At 43.1% G+C, this 12,554-nt stretch overlaps 2 protein-coding genes across 2 annotated transcripts in view; one reads left to right on the top strand and one right to left on the bottom strand.

Moving 5' to 3' along the window:
* The window catches only part of C1H9orf57 (chromosome 1 C9orf57 homolog), a 99,177-nt gene extending 91,661 nt beyond the window's left edge, over positions 1-7,516 (bottom strand). Inside the window, exon 1 of the mRNA XM_049106316.1 lies at positions 7,236-7,516. Within this exon, the coding sequence (XP_048962273.1) occupies positions 7,236-7,516 (281 nt within the window). The remainder of the gene's footprint in view (positions 1-7,235) is intronic.
* Positions 7,403-12,554, top strand: part of GDA (guanine deaminase) — a 79,383-nt gene continuing 74,231 nt past the window's right edge. Inside the window, exon 1 of the mRNA XM_025423311.3 lies at positions 7,403-7,637. Within this exon, the coding sequence (XP_025279096.1) occupies positions 7,515-7,637 (123 nt within the window). The 5' untranslated portion in view covers positions 7,403-7,514. The remainder of the gene's footprint in view (positions 7,638-12,554) is intronic.

The raw sequence follows: 12,554 nt of genomic DNA, 5'->3' as shown, positions 1-12,554 counted from the left end.
GTTAAGTCAATTACTTTGAATAGAGAAACTGGTACTCATTACACCATAATAAACATCTGCTGTTTTTGCTACCCAACATCCTTTCACCTCCTCCTGGATGCTTTATCTCTGTCTGGATAACTACCCTCTTCCTCACTCTCAGTTCTTGTACTTGGTGGAGCATGGGACTCAAGTCATGATATCACATTTTATATTGGCCTGCTACATTGATTGAGGAAAGAACATTGGTTCAATTAGGGCAAATAAGGCAATTAATTTTTGTTTTTGTTTTTCTGGAATTTGGGTTTTTCTCTCACTTGAATTTCAGAGAGCGTAAAGTCTAGAGTTGTTGCCGCCATCTTGTAGTTATTAGGAGAAAGATGCCAGAGAATGGAGGGAGGGAGGGAGAGAGAGGTGGGGGATGTGGGTAACTGGTTGCTGTAGACATTAATTAAACTGCAACTAAGCTGTGCCACAAGGTAATGTGACCATGGATTTTTAGGTTGTGTGAGACACTATATTTTGTCTTAAACTGTTTAAGTTAGTCTTCTACCACTTTCAACTCATAATTTTATACATGCCCCAATCTCAAATTACATTTTCTTTATTTCACAGAATATTATACTATAAAGTAGGCTATAGAAATTTTAATATTCCAGGGGAAAATAAATGAATCTGAATTGGGGGTTAAGTGTATATAATGTAACATTAATTCATCTAATATTCATCTAATATTTAATGAATCCTTGTTATGTGCCAATGCACAAAGAATTCTGCAAACAAACCAAATTTATAAAAGCAATAACAGAAATGTATTTTCTTCTCCCATTAGGGCTAGCTTTTTTTTGTCACAAATACAATTATTAGTGGCTTTTGCATGCCATATAGAAGAGTGTTCCATAAATGATAAGTTTTTTCATTTATGCATAATATTAAAAATCATCTCTTTAGAAATAAGCAGAGAGGAAGGAATTTTTGACATTTATGGTTTCTGAAATATGTTTAATCTTATATATTCAAGTAATGCTATAAGAATTCGTCAGAACTCTTTTTTTTCACTAAAAACGTCGTTTGAGTTTCAGTTAGTCTTTAAGTTCCATATGCGATTGGGGGAGGGTGCTAATTGTATAGCTCTTCTAAGGATGGTACCATTTGGCTTTCTGCTAGGGTAGAGCTCAAATTTGGCATGTTTCTAGGAACATGAACTCTACACCAATTCAACAGTTCTTAGTACATCCACTATCATGTTATTAACTGCACCCAGTGTCTTTCCAACCCTGTAACCATTGCCAGCTTGAACCTCTTGAGTGTGCATTGATATTTCTTGAGGAAACCCAACCCTTCTCTGTGGTCTCCAGAATTAGCACCTAAGTTCATCTCATCCTCTGGGACTTACCTGTTGATGTGGCAAAAAAATTGACTAGTAGTTCTCAAAATACATGTGAAATCATGTCAGTGAGTCTCTACCCTATTTTGGTTTTTATCAACCTACAGTCCCAGGATACTCAGAAGAGTAATTCAACAAATTTAAAACTGTGCTCTTTAGCTATTTTTAAAAGAGATTTTATTTATTTATTTGAGAGACAAATACACAAACACAGACACACACACTCACAGAGGAGCAGAGGGAGAGGGACAAGCAGACTCTGTGCTGAGCATGGAGCTGTCAGAGGGCTTGATCTCAGGACCATGAAACCATGACCTGGGCTGAAATAAAAGGTCAGATACTTAAAGGTGCCTCTTAAACTATTTTTAGCAATTCACAAAGCATAATAGAATTTGTCCAACTTGAGATAGATTGTATGGGCTAAATAAAATGTTACATCTTGGGCACATGGGTGGCTCAGTTAAGCATCTCTCTTCAGCTCAGGTCATAATCCTGGGGTCCTGGGATTGAGCCCTGACAGGTGGCTCCCCACTAAGCGGGGAGTCTGCTTATTCCTTTCCCTCTGCTCCTCTCTCTGTTTGTGTGTGCACTCTCTCTCAAATACATAAATAAAATATTTAAAGAAATAAAATAAAATGTTACATCTGTTTTGAGTTTAAATTATGTTAACTCAACGTGATGATATTCGTTCATATTGATTAGAAATTCTAATTGGTAGTTGATTTGGTCTTTAATTCGTGAAAAATAGGAAATAATTCATTCAACATCTACTTATAGCAAGTATCTATTTTTGTGTTGATGAATGAAATGTTTTAAAACTTAAGATTTAAGTAGGAGAAATAAAAAAAATGAGTCCTTCAGACTAAAGAAATATGGAGTCAGTGATAGTATGTGACCTTCCATCTTACAGAAGAAGAAACCAAGACCAGAAGAGCATCATCGGCTAGTGGCTGTGCTTGACTGGAACCTAGAAATTGTGACTCTATCTAGTGCTTATCCTTTGATGTTAAATATTGAATAATAGAATTCATGTTAGGGCAGAAACGTAGATAAAGTAACACCAGGTGAGTTGTATTTGTTTTGAGCTTGCTGCCATGGTGGGAAAGTGCATAAGCTAATCTCTGCTAAGGTGCTACACACAATTTTGAGGATCAGCAGTATGTGATGGAGGAAACTACTTAGATGATATTGAAAGCTTTCCATCCAGGAAAAAAAATTTCCCGCACCAATTCATAAGAGAATTGTGTAAGTTGCATATGGGCAGGACTGTATCTGTTTCATACAGTGTCATATCAATGGTGCTTAGCATAATGCCTATTCTAATTTAGATTTTCAAAAAGTTTGAATGGACAAATAGAAAAAATATATAGGGGACTAGTGCAATATTCTCATAAAAATCAGCTAAACGAGGACTGAGCCATTTCTCTGTTGCCAGGAAATGCAGGAGATGCTCACAGACATAACTACTGCTGCACAGATAAAGGGTGCTCCTTCGATGGGAATGCAAACCTGCATTCTCACTTAAGAACTGGAAAATCGAGATCATTATTATTTGCTATCCATCAAGGCTTCCTACTCAGAAAAGCACAGTTTTAAAAGGAATGCATTTATCCCATCTCAGATTTTTGGTGTGCTTTTTTTCTTTCTTCTCTAAAGCATAACAAGCTTGTCAGAGTTTCCATGGTGAACGTGGGGCACCATGGAAACTGATAGATTTAGCTACACAAGAAGAATAAATAAAATAGGCAGGCATTTATTTCACTGTGTAATGACAACTTCTCTCCTGCCTGGAAGAGGAAAGTGGCTTCTCATTTAACCTGCCTGTCCTTCATTCTTTGTGCCTCACGAACACATGAGTTGTTCACTGCATCATTTTACTGACCCATGGTGATTGGATTGTTCTTCTCCTTGAGTCCATTGGTCCTGCTTTGGCTTCACTTTGGGTTAGATCTGTGTGTCACTGGCAACTGTTGGAAAACCACGTACAATGTGAAAGTTGTAAATGACAACTCACAAATCACCAACAGTCATGGCAAAATGGAATAGAAAATTCTTTGCAGTCTACTGTGATAAGACAATGTGTGAGAACAACTGGAGTCAAGACTCAGGTCCATCCTGTACTAACTAGACAGGCAAGCCAACTCCCCTGAACCTCAGTTTTTCCATCTCTAAAATGGTTAAAATATATCCTCTTCCTACTCTATAAGATTGTTGTGAGGCTCAGAATAAGATAATGGAAGAGAAAAACCTTTTTCAATGATGAAGTTCTGTCTTGCAGGAGAGACTGACTAGCTATGGATATAATTATATGAATAAAGTGACCAAAATATCAAAACTGATCATGCCATGTTCCTGTCCTTTGCCTCAGGGAGTTAGAGGTTCAGAATATACTGGTCCCTCCCAGTAGTTGTGGAGTTTTGAGACTACCTGGCTCCATCTAAAAGTAGGGAGAAATGTGATTTTGAGAAATGTAGCTGCTCAACTTTTCTGTGTGTTTGAAATTTTTCATAATAAAATGTTGGAAAACTAAATAACTGAAATGAAACTTTTCTTAACTTTTAGTCCTATTGAATTGATCACCATTAGCACACAACCTCTGTAGATTTTTTTTTTGTCACTGAAATATGTGCAATAGAGCCATCACTTGAAATTCAACATTTTTTGTATAAGTCTGTTGAGTATATCCTATTAGCAGGGCACTGTATTAAGGGGATACAGAGAAAGAAAGGAAGAAGACATGGTCCTTAAGTAGAACACAATCTTCTGGTGGAGATAGATAATAAAGGAACAATTCTAGCACCCCAAAAACTCAGAGAAGGAGCACTTAGCACCTGAGAGAGAGTGAGGAATTGTAAAGATTTTCTGGAAGGGGTTGGGAATGGGCAATTAAGTTGAAAGATTTAGCCAGGGGAGAGTGGGAAGTAGAATAAGGCAGGCATGATGTAAGGTGGCATAAGGGCACTGCAGGCAGAGATCGTGAGCAAAGCAGATGCGTAGTATGTGGGATAGTGGAGGGAGAAGAGCCTGAAGAAGCAGTGAGGGCTTTGGGAAGCCTCCATACCAAGGAGCATCTCTTTTCTTTGGAAGGAAGTGATATGTGGGGTAGCACTGAAAGTGCATACCATTGTGGATTTCCTTTTGAGAAATTGTTTTGGTGAGGGTTGAAAGGTGCCATTGCTGATGGAATAGTGATACTAGTAAATACCAGGGAAATGCACATTGAATAGTATCTTCTCAGGTCTTTCAGCTCTAATATTGCATGAATATAAACGTGGGCTATAGAAAAAGCTGAAGAATAGAAGCTGCTATTGGTACATCCTTTGCCTGGTCAGAATAACCATATTAACCAGAAGCTGTCTAGTGATGAGCTTGGGCCATATTTCAAAGTTGAATGTTAAAGCTCTTCACTCCTTTCTTCCTCCAGACTTCCATGGCCTTGAGAACATTTCCCTGGAGACATTGAGATGGGAGTCGAAATTCCAGGAGGACCAACAAAGTAAAGGATGAGGATGGAGAACACATGAGAATAGTTGGAAAGCCAAGATTTCTTGGTCTTTGGCTGAGCTGAGGGTCCCAGGTCCCAGGTGAGGTGCCTACAACTTAGCTGGGAGTTGAAGTGGGAGAGAGTACTGCTTGGAAGAGCTAACTCCCCAGGAGTGCTAACACTACGTCCTCTGGGGGCCCATGACCATTCCTTCTGTTTAAGATTAACTTTATTTAAAGCTGCACAATAATTACTCATTCCATAAACCAGACATAACAATGTCAACAAACATCAAAACAAAATTCCCTAGCAATTCCATTTGCTCAACAGAACAATACCCATTGTTTGGTATACCATTTACATTCTAGCCTACATACCTACAGGTTCCTCATGATTTTAACCGCTGCATAAGTGACATTTTAAAAAAACTTACCGTTTTATTATATGTAACTCCCATATGGCTACATAGTTCTCCTATTTTTAACAACTGCATAATACTCTACTGAATAAATAGATTCTATTTTACTAAACCAGTCTCTGTTGTTAGTTGCTCAGATTGCTTTCATTAAAAACAAAAACAAAAACAAAAACATTAGCTGTATCTGTTTTAGGGAACCAATATCTCTTTTGGAAACATTTAATTGGCTCCCTTTTAAATACTAAAACCCAGACATTTTCTTCACTTTTATTTCAGAGGTTCATATGTATACGAGCCTAGGTCAAGAGGATGTTTTCTTTTGTGCTAGCTGTTGGAACTGCAAGGAGGGAGTGCGGTCTGCAGAATCAAGAAAAGATGCCAGGAAGAAAGGGCTAATGTGGCAACTTCAGGAGGCAAGTCCAATGCTCTCGGCTTCAGGGCTTCCTATTTCTGAGTCCTTGGTGGGGTGAGCACCACCTTGGTGTGCCCGAGACTGCAGAGTATCCTTAACATGACAAAACCAAGGAGGGAATGAATCATTTATGTAAACTAGCCCTGTGTCATAATAATAATTCAGAGAAAGCCTGCTAATGCACTGAAATGAGAAACCCTTATAGATATTTATATACCTCTCTATCTAATAGATATTTATATAAGGTAGGTAATTTATATTATCTAGAATAGATACCAGAATAGATACTTATCTCAGGTTACTGCTGTGCTCCCCCAACACCATCCATACATTTAGTCAATAAATATGTATGAAACACTAGGCACTGTTCTAGGCATAAGAGCCCCTATCTTGTGGTGCTTCCATTACTCTGTGTGTGTGTGTGTGTGTGTGTGTGTGCGTGTGTGTGCGTGTGTGTGTGTGTGTGTTGGGGTGAGAGAAGCAGAAATAAATGAAAGCACATGAAATAAATGAGGATGGATATGATAAATCCAATGGCAGACATAAGATGGGTTGATGGGATAGAAATTTCAGGGTTGGGGGTGCTACTAGTTTGGTGGTGGTTGGGTGGGGGGGGTTACCCCAAAGAGCTACATTTGAGGCATACCAGTGATGAGAAGAGCCAGTCATGTGAAGATCCATAGGAGGCATGAGGGGTTGAAGGAGCAGAATGTGTGAGGCACGAGTGGAGACCAGTTGGTCTTCCCGAAGGAACTCAGTAAACTGACTCTGTGAATGTAGCGCGAGGAAGAAATGCCAACCTGGAAGCGGTCTTAGCAACCAGTCTAAATCCCATTTTCCCAAACGAAGATAAAGATGCTGAGCCCCACTGCCTTGACCACAGCCCCTTGTTCGTAGCCTGGTGCTCTTTCCAGAAAGCCGCGCCACACTGCCATTCCCAGTCCCTTGGCTTGAGAACTTAATTTTTCCCCCTAGTACACCTGGAATTAAATCAAATTCATGTATTTTAGGTGTGAGAAAGAGGGGGCTTGGAGTTGTGGATGGACACAAGGGGCAAAACACTGGCGCCAAGGTGGAAGACAGGGACTCTGGGGGTACAGATCAGCCTCCCCTGGCAGGGCCCCAGGTGATTCTGTTCAGAGATGCTTTCAGAACACCAGGTTAGGACAAATTCTGCAAGCTGCAGAAACTGAGAAATCTAACTGGTCGGTAAAGCCGGCAGCGCTAACTGACCTCTCCACCTGTTGCTGGACTTGTGCCTGTTCAGACTACAGGTGCTGCAGGTGGAAAAGGTCTGGTCACCAATAGCCCGAAGTTTAAAGGGCAGAGAAAAAGCAGGAAGGTGCAACTCTAGGTATGCCAGTAAGGGAAGGTGGAGGGGGCGGGGGGACAGGTGCGATAGCAAATTGCTGAGGTACGGGGGTGGGGGCTGCAACCGTCGGCTCCTCCTGCCCCTTCCCTTCCCTCGCTCCCCTCCCCGGGGTCGGTCACTCAGCCACCCCGGGTTAAAAGAACTGCGCTGTGAGCGGTGATTTTGGAAACTCAAAGAGTTAACCTGCCAAAAACTAACACCGCGGAGGAGAGGAAGACCACACCCCGAGGGAGCGCGGAGCCCAGTGGCAGGGGAAGAAGCCTATTGGCATCGGGGAGGCAGGAGCCCGCCCCTGGGCGCGGCCTGCAGGGGGCAGGCTGCCGCTCGGGAAAGCGGGGGCAGGACGGAGTCCGGGCCCGAGGGGGTGCGCTCGGCAGCCGCCCGCAGGCGCAGGGACCGCTCCCCGCCCGCCCGGCGCGCCCTGCTCGGTCCGCGAGCCCCGCGCTGCGCTCCGCCGCCGACATGTGTGCCGCCCCGATGCCGCCCCTGGCGCACGTCTTCCGGGGGACCTTCATCCACTCCACCTGGGCTAACCCCATGGAGGTGCTGCGGGACCACCTCCTCGGCGTGAGCGACAGCGGCAAAGTAAGCGGGCGCGGGGTCCGGGCTCCCGACGCGCGCGGACAGGCGGACGCGCCGTCGCGCGGGGCCGAGCCGCCGGGTGCGGAGTGAGCTGGAGCGTCGGCTGCTCAGAGCCCCGGGCGCTCGCCCGCCGCCGGCCGGGGCTCCCCCCAGTCGCGGGAGCCGGGAGCCGGGAGCCGGGGCCGGGGCCGGGGCCGGGGCCGGGAGCTGTAGGGAACTCGCCGTGGCCACCGGCGGTTGCTGAGACGGCCGTCCAGGCTGCTCGGGGAGGCCGAGCGCGGCGCTGCCCTCGCGAACCTTCAGGAACCCTTCAGGAACCTGAGCCCGGCTTCATGCATCCTTGCATCCTGCGCCTGCCTGCACGGGCGGGGCGAGGCGCCCCGGACGGAGGATCGAACTGATCGTGGGAGCAGTAACAGAGGAGGGGGTCACTTGCTTAATAGTGCTTAGCCCTTTCGCATAGAATAAGCAAAGGACTCGTTTACTCACCTGCTCGCTCAGCAGACAATGTACCGATGATCCCAACTAGATGACTCCTAATACTAGAAAGGACAGTCTCAGAGAAAGTATCCATGTCCCCCCAAGCCCCCCTATAGCCATCTGCATCCAAACAAGCAGTCCCGTTTTAAGGCTCAAAATGTCCACTATGAGTGTATCTTCTATTCTTGTTTCTCCAAACTCGGGATGTCTGCAAACGACCTAGGTAACTTGATGTCTAACACTTCCCGTTCAGACACACCGTGCAGGTGGTGGTAACTGCATCAGCAGTGGCTTAGCTAGTTTGGTAAGTGGAAGCCATTCCATTTTTAGCAGGAAAAAAAAAAAAAAAAAAAAAAAAAGACGAGGATGGGATATTTTTGAGCTTTTCCCCAACTACCAGTCTGGTTAGCAAAAGTACACCTATTTGTGACTTGTCAGCTTGAAGTTACTATTCCTGACTAGAGATGCTTCCGAGTTGGTGACAGTTTTGAATCGTGACTCTTACATTTGGGGATACGTGAACTCTGTTTTCTTATGGTGCTTTAAAAACATTCCCTCTGTGCATATTCAGGGAGCCTGCTGCTGTGGTTCCAAGGTGATGGAACTCTCAGAGCTCCCCAAAATGGGGAGACTCCAATAACCCCCGAGACTGATGAGTTTATTGCATAGTACACTTGACCCTCAAGTTTGGGAGAACCTTTAGGCTTGGGGCAGGTCTAAGGAAGCCACTGAACTGGGGAGAGATGAGAGGAGCTTGCCTAATCACAAGCTGCTGTTCAACTCTTAGGTTTCTTTTTAAAAAGTAATTTCTCATATCCAGAACTTTAATTGGTAAGATAGCAGGCAAGAGGGTGGACTTGAAGACTGTTTCAACCAGTGGAGAGGAGTCAGAAAAGGAAATAATTTATCTAAAAAAAGTTACCTATTCTGGGGGTTGTACAGAAGAAGAAGCAAAATGTTGAGTCGGGGAGTCTATTCCTCATTAAGGAATGTACTGAAGTTATAAATTTAGAAAAATGCCATTCCCTCACAAGATAAAATTAACTAGGCATTGAATACCAAGGTGAGTTAATCAAGTACCTTGTAAAATATCCTAATCAGTGAATTGGTAACTGTTGATTGCTCTTCTAGCTGCAAGGCTGTTGATTGCTGACTATGTGTAAGGGGAGAATGTGCCATATATACTCCAAGATTTGATTTCTCCCATTTTGTAAGTGGGAATGCTTTGCCTTTATAGTTGCTGGGATAATAGTTATTTAAAAAATGTTAAGGTTCTTACACTAAATTATGTCCCCATAAAATAAATAAGTCTGTGGAGTCAGCATGATGTTTACATTTTTTACTGAGCTCCTAAAGCTGTTCACAAACCCTGGGATGATTGGAAACATCTCAGGTCGGGGATGGGGGTGGCCGGGGGACGGGTGGCAGAAGTTTGTTAATGTGTTGGTTCCTTGGGGTCATCCTCAGAGAATGTGAATCTGTAGGCCTGGAGAGGTCCCTAGGAAATGTCATTCCAGCAAAGGTCCCAGGAGATCTGGAGGCAGGTAGTGGATGGATTACATTTTGGGTGACCATAGTGTATAGGCTGTGTGATGGAACCAGTTGCATGGGGTCTTGGACCTAGTTCTTCATTTCGAGCCGAGGCCTGGGGTAGCATGTGAGAGAGAAGTGGCATGACTTCATCCTTCCTCTCCCTTCTAAACCTCATCTCTCATTTTGTGTCACTTCATTTAGACCCAGAGTATGAAAATGAGTAACTACTTTTAATTTATTAATTAAAGCCCATTCAAAACTAAGTTAATTAAAAAATGCTCTAGTAAATGTTTTAGTCCTGGGCATTCTGAATTCAGAGTTAGTTCTTCTAGTGAAGTGGCATGTAGCTTTTTAAAAGAAAGACTCCAGAGTGTATAATTTATTTGCAGATATTTAATTATGTCTTGAGACACTATGTGCTCCGATATTACTAAATTATCTGATTCTTCCCACATAGAACAGGATCAGGTTGACTTTAAACTTACCTAAAAGATGCCCTGGGTCTTGTAATACACACTTACCTGGAAGCAAGCATGAAGAAGAGAATTCTTTTGGAGGTTAGTACCCTGGGGTAGCAGGAGAAAGTCCTATAAAGAAACCAGGGAACTGAGTTCAAGTTCAGTCTATACCACTTACTTTCTCTGAGACCATGAGTGAGACACGTAACCTGTCTGAGCCTCAGTTTCCTCATTAGTAGAATCAGATTTTCTTTCCTGAGTATTAAATGAGATAATGTATGAAAATGTGTGGCACTTAGTGGGTATGTAACACATGACATATTCATTCTGTCCCCTTCTTTCCCTCTACTCCTAGTCATGTAGTTTTTGAATGTTGGTACGTTGGTGTTGGTGGGGTCAGGTTTGGACCTGACACCTAAGAAGGAATTCTTGAGTCTTTGGTGCAAAATGGTGGTTTTATTAAAGCACAAGGAAAGGACCTGTGGGCAGGAAGAGCTGCTGCCCCAGGATTGTGAGGAGCAAGTGATTATATACCTTAGGGCTGGGAGAAGTAAAGATAAAGGAAGTTCCAGGGGAAAAAAAAACAAACAAACAAAAAAAGAAAGTTCCAGAAGGACTTTCATATGCTAAAGAAGACTCAGGGTCCTGGAGGAATATTAATGATCTGCCTATCTCAGGTATCTGTCAATGGGCTGCAGGTTATGACATTTAATTTCATCTACATTTCCTTCTGCATTTGTTTCCCATATCACTATCAAACCCTTAACCCCTTCCTCACTGTAGCATTTTTTGCATATTTCCACATGGTGGCATCATACAGACCAACAAGTGGAGAAGAAAGCCATGGCCTGCGATGCACTATGTGGGAAGCGGAGAGGTCACCAGATCTCAGCTGTGCAGCCTCACAGCTCCTGTCATTGGTCCACAGGGGCACAAAGATGCTTCTGGGAAGAAAGATCTGACGAACATTTGTTGCCAGGTTCGCTAGCACATCATGTTTAGTATCCCACCGTGTCATTATTCTCACTTACCCATGGGGAAGTTGAGACTTGTCTTCAGCTTGAGTTATGACCCTAGGGTCCTGGGATTGAGCCCCATGTTGGGCTCCCTGTTCAACAGGGAGTTTGCTGCTCCCTCTCCTTCTGCCCACCCCCCCCCATTTGTGCTCTCTCTTACTCTCTCCTTCTCTCTCAAATAAATAAAATCTTAAAAAAAAAAGAAGAAAGAAGATGACAGGGGCAGTATAGTGTGTCAATTAAGATATGAACCTTTTTTTTTTTTTTTTTTTTTTTTTTTACTTTTTTCCCCTTGAGTATGGTGGATACACAATGTTACATTAGTTTTAGGTAAGATGAACTCTTAAGAGCGTTTCTGTCACTACCTATGTGAATTTGATGAAGTCACTTAACATTTCTATTTCCCGGTTTCCTAATGTATAAAATAATTAGTGTAATCCATCTCATAAGGTTGTTGGAAGGCTTAAATGAATGAATAATTATGAAGTGCATAGAATAATGTCTTGCACATAGCATATGCCCAATAAACACCAGGAGTTATCAGCAGTGGAGATGGAGAGAGGTGGGTAGGATTTGTAGCGACTGAGATCAAGTCGATTGGATTTGATGAGAGATATGTGTGACTGTATTAAACCAGATGGTGGGATACTTATTTTCCCAGCTTCCTGGTGGTAAAAGGTGGCCACTGATGACCTTGTGACATGCAGGAAGTTGGCTCAGAGGCTTCTTAGAAATATTTTTCTTCTTAATAAACACGGGAAGAGAAGGTCTTCCTTTTTTGGATGCTCTCATGAGAGGAGCTGCTGCTGCTGCTGTTTGAGACTGTGAGGAAAAAATTAAGATGATCTCAGAGCCATTTGCCTAGTCCGTTCTCGAACATCATCAAATACATACAGGAATAACATCACTGGATAGTTAACTGTCCCTGGAACTGCCTCCTGCCCACTGTCCTCAGACTTCTGCATGATAATGAAATGTCTTCTTTGTCTCCATCTCTGTTAATTGCAGCCTAGGACACCTCTGACTCTTGCATTGCTTTTTTCAAAGAATCATATTTTACAAAGGACTACTCACTGTCTTCCCCTTCTCCCATTTCTGTCTTCTCCTTACTGGCCCAAAATGTCAGTGTCTTTTCAGGCACCCATATCAGTAGTCAAACCTGGCCAGTTCTCCTCTGGGGTATCTTTGTACACAATCCTCTCCATTGTCATTGACCTTGTCCAGCCTTTCATTGCCTCTTGCTAAAGAAATAGAGGAGCCTTCTAGCTCTTTGCTCCCCTGCATTCTGGTATATCTTCCACATGCCAGACCATTACTTTCTTGGAGCATAATAGAATCATATATCTCCTCTTTGACAACCACCTGTGGCTCTCTGTTGTCTCTAACATCCAATGCCCCCGACACTGTAGACATGACACTATTTGGCTCCAGCC

Source organism: Canis lupus, chromosome 1, assembly GCF_003254725.2.
Source record: "Canis lupus dingo isolate Sandy chromosome 1, ASM325472v2, whole genome shotgun sequence".
NCBI classification, from domain to species: Eukaryota; Metazoa; Chordata; class Mammalia; order Carnivora; family Canidae; genus Canis; species Canis lupus.
This window is presented reverse-complemented; position numbering and strand designations above follow the sequence as displayed.